Here is a 5,754-nt window from a genome sequence, read left to right as displayed (position 1 = left end):
AGTAGGCATGAATTTTACTCTGAAATCTGAAGACAACTTTGGAAATGACTGAAAAGTACAAAAGAATACAAACAGATGTATTTTTTATCATAACAATGAGCTAATTAACCTACAGCTTTCATATCAAAGATGAAATTACTGAGTTATAAAGAGTTGTGTGATGCAAAACTTTCTCAGACGGTAATATCTGTAGGTCTATGATGTGAATGTAAAGACTATTATTTATTTAATTTCTTACCAAAGACATAACAAACTGAAATAGCTTAACAATAATCTATGTATCCACAGGGGCAGGTCTAAGGGCCTGTTTCTTTGGGTTGTTTGGTCTTTAATATCCGTTAATAGAGTTTCCGCTCTCTGGACTGCAGACCTCCAGAGAGCTGTATCCACATTTTATGTCTCCCTTGTCTGCAGTCTTTTACAGTCCATTAAAGAAAGTCACTAATCCTCATCATCCTCTTCATCAATTAAGACCATCTTCCGTCTACGCTTCACAGGAGCAGAGATATCCTCCCTGTCTGAATCCGCATCACCGTTGGTGTCCATATCCACTGCAGTGGTGGAGTTGTCCTCTGTGAAGACAGCAATGTGTCAGCCAAAATGCTGCAGTTCAGCCATGTTTAAACCTTTTAACCTTCAGCTTTCTGGCTGTGTGCCCACTTATTTTATCAAACAAACACATTAAAACACTAATTTCCAACAGTACAATACCATTCTCATCATCATCGTCGTCGTCTAACACTCGGTTTCTGCTTCTTTTAGTTGAGGTCTTCTCATGGGACCTGATGTGAACAGGAATATATTAAGAGGTAAGAGTATTTAGAATTAAAAATAGACATTTCTCAGCTGTGGTTTGGCTTAACGGATTAACAAAAAACACAGGGCGATACCTCACCTCTCAATTGTACTGTCTGTATCCTCAATAGGAGTGACATCTGACACAGGAGCTAAAAACAACAACAAAAAGTTCAATAATATTAACAAAGTTATCTTAATTCTCATCTTCGATTAGCAATATATTTAAGCCAACTGGTGTACAATGCTGCATCTTAAAGGCTTAGCCAACACCTAGTTTCACACTGGCTTCTAGTGGCTTCCCATCTCGCTTCAAAGGCAGTTTTTAACAATTTTCTTTAAACCGACATACCAGAGAAATCTTAATATTGCACTTGGTTTGTCCAGCATTCGGACATTTACAAACAAAATTACATTACACTTTTCCACGTGAAAACTATTGCAGTGGATTCGTGTTACATTTCTCAGGACGCTGAAGCATAAACATGGACTTTTTACATTTACACTAGATTAGCCAAAGCAGGCTATTATAGAGGCATGTTTTATGTGAACCATGTAACTTAACCCTCCCTTACGTGACAGAACTGTAATTAACTGCTGTCATCTGAGGCAACGTACAGAATATGAAACTCCCACACATACCTGTGTGCTCTGAGGTGTGGTGTTTCCTCTTGCGTGAGAGCAGAAGAGCTCTCATAGCCTGAGCTCTCGGTTCACCTGAGACCTCCTCCTCCTCCTCCTCCTTCTCCTTCTCCTTCTCCTTCTCCTGAGATTCTACAGTTGGATCCCTGGAGCCGACTTCCTCCTGGTTTCCTTTAGGTTCATCCTCTCTTGGACTAAGAGCTGCAGCTGCACTGTGGAGCTGGGATGGAGTGATGTTTGCTGGGATCCTCCAAAAGATCTCCTGGTTACAGAACAGTGAAAGATACAATTAAAGTTAAAGCTATAAAGTGATTTACCATCAGGTGTTTAATCAATCATTTAAACATAATACATCATCATTTTGTACCGAGGTGAAATTATGTTAAAAAACACAGACACACACATACTTGTTCATTTGCAGGTCCTCTAATTCCCAGTTTGCGCAACAGTTTCCGGAAGCTCTTGTTGTCCATGGCGTCTTCATTTTCTTCTGTCAGAGGAACAAGTGGCACAGCCTGGGACAAACCTGGTGAATAGACCACAACAGTTTTATTAACAGAACTAACAATAGTAATCAGAATATGTTTTTCACACACACTGTAACTTCGCTTAGAGCTAAAACCACTTGCAATAGACAAATACATAAATAAAATGTTTTAAATACAGCATTTTTGTTTTGTAAAAGTTGATCTTACCATCTTTTTTACGGTCCTCTGCGGTTTTGTTCAGACAGTTCTGTAGCCACAACATGGGTCCAGACAGGCCTGAAAAACAAAAAAAACAGATCATAATGTAAGAATATTTCATTCTTGTAGTCTTAAATATAAACTTTTTCAAACAAGGACTTAACACACATGCCACCAGTGTCTTTGTACATATTTTTAGGGGTTAGTTTCTTTGATTTAATCTAACAAAGAGTCTGATTATTCTTTGAACTTGTCACACCTTCCTGTTGTAGAGTAAGCACCATGTTGCCTACATCAGCTCTCCTCTCTACTTGGGAGTGCAGGCTTTGGCTCCTCCTTCCTCCATTTTGTGATTTTTCCTGTTCTTGATCTTCCTCTTCCTCGCTCTCTTCACACTCATCCTCTTCTTCGTCTTCATCATCTCTGTCCACGGAATCATCTGGGAAATCTTGTGTTAGTCCTTCTAGGAACTCTTCTTCAGTCTGTGGCAGAAAAACAAGGACCTTTATTGTAGAAACACCATTTCCTGAAATATAATTTATCATGCATACGATGTATAATTATTTTTGTATAAGACGCATAATTGTTTTCATTCTCTTAATGTGGTCCTTATTGTTACTGTAAAAGATGAAAGTACTTCTAAAATAACTTTACCATTCCTTTTCCAGCGCTCTTTCCTTTTGCACTGCGACTCCTTCTCTTATAAAGCTCACGTCTCTCAGACACCAACCCCATACTGAGCAGCTTGTCCACCACACGAGCACGGGACCGCTTGGCTGTGACCTTCTTCAGGATGTTACCCAGCACATCTTAGAAAATACAGTTTTATCACTTAAGAGAGCTGCCGCACAAACAATGAAGTGTTCCTGAGACTAGTGTTGTTCAAGGACTGGGAATGAAAGGTCATTTTCCTCTCATGCACTACACAATGATAACATGGTGTCTGGTACCGTCAGAGTCTTTGTACTCCTCGTAGAGCATCTCCAGCTCCAGCTCCTGCTCCTCGGTCCAAAGAACAATCCGAGTACCTTTCCTTTTGTAAAAGAAAACAAGATAACTCTTTAACTAGGGTGTCTTAAGATGTGCAGTGTATAGAGCCTGTCCGCAATACATTCCTCTCTAACATTAATACATTACTCATTCTGTCTGGAGTACATACTTCTGTTTCTTCAGATCTTTAGCATTGTCCACCAGACCCATGTGCACCAGCTGCGTCACCACCTGGCGCCGAGTGCGACTGCTGTTGCTGAGTAATGGCAGCAGAGTCTCCACTATATCTGGCACTAAACACAAGGATCAGCAGTCAATGTAAGAATCTACACAGTACATAGTGTGAAACTGCATCTAGTAAGTTATAATACAACTAACAGAAAAGACGTGCAAAACCAAAACACAAAAGGAAACAGACCTTCAGAATGATGATGCTCTTCATAGAGCTTGCGCAACTCCTCTTCCTCCTCTTCAGTCCACGTTGGTTTTTTTCCCTCTCTGACATATTTAGGATGAGATGCAATATTTCAAATTGCAGAACCAAAATGTTGCCATTTTGTAATAAATATAAATGTTTTGTAAAAGATAATGCCATACAATTTTACAGTCCATATTATAGGAGTCCATATTTTCGCTTAACATGACACACAATGATAGACAAACGCTAGAGAAATACAAAACAAAGAGCCCCAACCCGTCTTTGCTGTAGCCTTCAGTCATCTCACGTGCAGCCCCCACATTTTTCCAGAACAGCAGTTCAACATATGCCTTGTCGTTTTGTGCTGCCAGTGAAAAGAAATGGTTCAGCACATACTTGGCAAAGGTCACCAGTTCCTGTAAAAGAGAAAATAAAGGTAAGCTGTTGTATCTAATCTACAGCTGACCTTATATCACAGCCGAATGTTTTCCTCTTGTTTTTACTGTACCTTGTAAGCAGCTGCGGCAGGGTCGCTCAGGATCTTGTTGAAAAGGTTGAATACTGACAGCTGGAAAAGTAGGGCATCCATTTTGAGGTCGACAGCCACGCGGTGCAGCATTCGAGCGATGCAGTGGTTTGTGTGAGGTGTGTTTTTTGAGTATGACCTTAATAAGAGGAGGTATGGACGCACAATATTGGGGCTGGCAAACCTGTCAGGGGTGAGAGAAGGGTAACATGCCCATTAGGAATGTCACAAAAGTACCATTTGGCATGTAGTGGCAGGTTACTGTCCTGAACGTTACAATAATGGTTTTACTCACTTCTTGATGAAGTCTAGAAAGTTGAACTCTCTTTCAGAAACCTGGACAGACTCGAACTCTTCCTCTTCTAACTCTGCATCATCCTCGTCCTCTACAACAGGCTCAGGAGGAGATGACCCTGAAATTGAAAAAAAAGTTTGAGTGCTGCACAGATGCTGTGATACAAGTAACACAAGTATACATTTTAAAAACTTACTGGGCAGGGTGGCATGCAGGATCTGCTTAAGGAGTTCTAGTTCCTCTTCAGGCTCCACATCAGCTGAACCAAACACATCCCCCTCTGGCCACACCTCCCTGGGTATGACAAGAAGATGGTAAATACTTAAATAACTCAACATGCGTCATTAGTGTGAGGGGTTGAGTCTTTCTGACCTGGCAGCCCGCAGCAGACCCAGCGCTTCTGGTCCCAGACGGGCCAGCAGGGAGTCCTGCACCCGCACCATGGCTTCAGTCCGCTGCTCTTCAAGTGGAGTTTCAGATGTGGCGTCGAATGGCACGATGCTTTCCATTAAAGACTCTGACAGCTGCACACGGAAGACAGAGAGGTGGTATTCAGTGTAAATAGGAAATTTTGCCCTTCAGAGAAGCTCTTCGAAGCCAAATGTTCTTGTGCACTACTACTCTGCCCTCTAACAATAAATGCTCTCTGCTCCCCCCTGAGGTTTATTCTCACACTGACCTGAAACCCTGCAGTCTTCAGCTCTTCCTCCACAATCTTCCAGGTTTCTGCTAGCGCTTCGGGACTAGTTTCTGCAGCTGAGGGCTTTTTGTCACCTCGAGACCTTTTCCGCTTCACCTTCTTCTTCTGCAGAGTTAACAAAAGTGAGATATCAATATATTTTAATAAAAAGGTACCCACGACAAGAACTTACACACACTACGAATAACGCACAAGACCTTACCTGAACGATCAAGTTTCTGTGACCTTTGCAGAAGCGCTCTAACATGCGCAAGAAAAGATGAGTTGACTCCACCAAGTCTTTGAGGTAGGAGTGAGGCTGTTTGGTTTCATCATACTTCCTCAGCAAGGTCAGGAAAATCTCCCTGTATTCCATCAGGTAAAATATGTTACCTAGAAAGTGAAGGTAAACAGATGAGGCAAACCTGAACTACAATCACATGCAACCCTTTTTTATGTTTAAGACAAATGGCTGTTATTTAAATGTAATATCTGACAATGTACTCTATCTGAACAGGAGCGGTTAGTGTCTTACTTTTAATAACGTTGGAACTGTGACGGATGCTTTCATCCTGTGAGCGGTCCATCTCGTTCACAGTTAGCAGCAGTTCCTGATACGCCTTTAGAGCCAGGTGCATCCTAGAAAGAACAAGTGATATGATGAGAGCAGATGAGCACCTTCAGCAGGAGACTACTCTAACCCAGATGCACCACAGAGCGCCA

The 5,754-nt window shown here is 41.6% G+C and overlaps 1 protein-coding gene across 1 annotated transcript in view; it reads right to left on the bottom strand.

Annotated features, from left to right (window-relative positions):
* timeless (timeless circadian clock) overlaps positions 1 to 5,754 on the bottom strand; it is a 9,915-nt gene continuing 4,161 nt past the window's right edge. Inside the window, exons 12-30 of the mRNA XM_035661616.1 lie at positions 5,567 to 5,670; positions 5,255 to 5,424; positions 5,032 to 5,157; positions 4,725 to 4,876; positions 4,549 to 4,646; positions 4,353 to 4,470; positions 4,040 to 4,241; positions 3,808 to 3,947; positions 3,532 to 3,611; positions 3,283 to 3,406; positions 3,074 to 3,156; positions 2,778 to 2,932; positions 2,383 to 2,605; positions 2,133 to 2,201; positions 1,845 to 1,963; positions 1,438 to 1,699; positions 896 to 947; positions 712 to 782; positions 1 to 572 (exon numbers count right to left, since the gene is read on the bottom strand). Coding sequence (XP_035517509.1) covers positions 442 to 572; positions 712 to 782; positions 896 to 947; positions 1,438 to 1,699; positions 1,845 to 1,963; positions 2,133 to 2,201; positions 2,383 to 2,605; positions 2,778 to 2,932; positions 3,074 to 3,156; positions 3,283 to 3,406; positions 3,532 to 3,611; positions 3,808 to 3,947; positions 4,040 to 4,241; positions 4,353 to 4,470; positions 4,549 to 4,646; positions 4,725 to 4,876; positions 5,032 to 5,157; positions 5,255 to 5,424; positions 5,567 to 5,670 — 2,479 coding nt within the window. The 3' untranslated portion in view covers positions 1 to 441. The remainder of the gene's footprint in view (positions 573 to 711; positions 783 to 895; positions 948 to 1,437; positions 1,700 to 1,844; positions 1,964 to 2,132; positions 2,202 to 2,382; positions 2,606 to 2,777; positions 2,933 to 3,073; positions 3,157 to 3,282; positions 3,407 to 3,531; positions 3,612 to 3,807; positions 3,948 to 4,039; positions 4,242 to 4,352; positions 4,471 to 4,548; positions 4,647 to 4,724; positions 4,877 to 5,031; positions 5,158 to 5,254; positions 5,425 to 5,566; positions 5,671 to 5,754) is intronic.

The sequence above is a fragment of the Morone saxatilis genome, unplaced genomic scaffold (genome assembly GCF_004916995.1).
Source record: "Morone saxatilis isolate NCDOM2014 unplaced genomic scaffold, NCSU_SB_2.0 Contig18, whole genome shotgun sequence".
In the NCBI taxonomy this organism is placed as follows: Eukaryota; Metazoa; Chordata; class Actinopteri; family Moronidae; genus Morone; species Morone saxatilis.
This window is presented reverse-complemented; position numbering and strand designations above follow the sequence as displayed.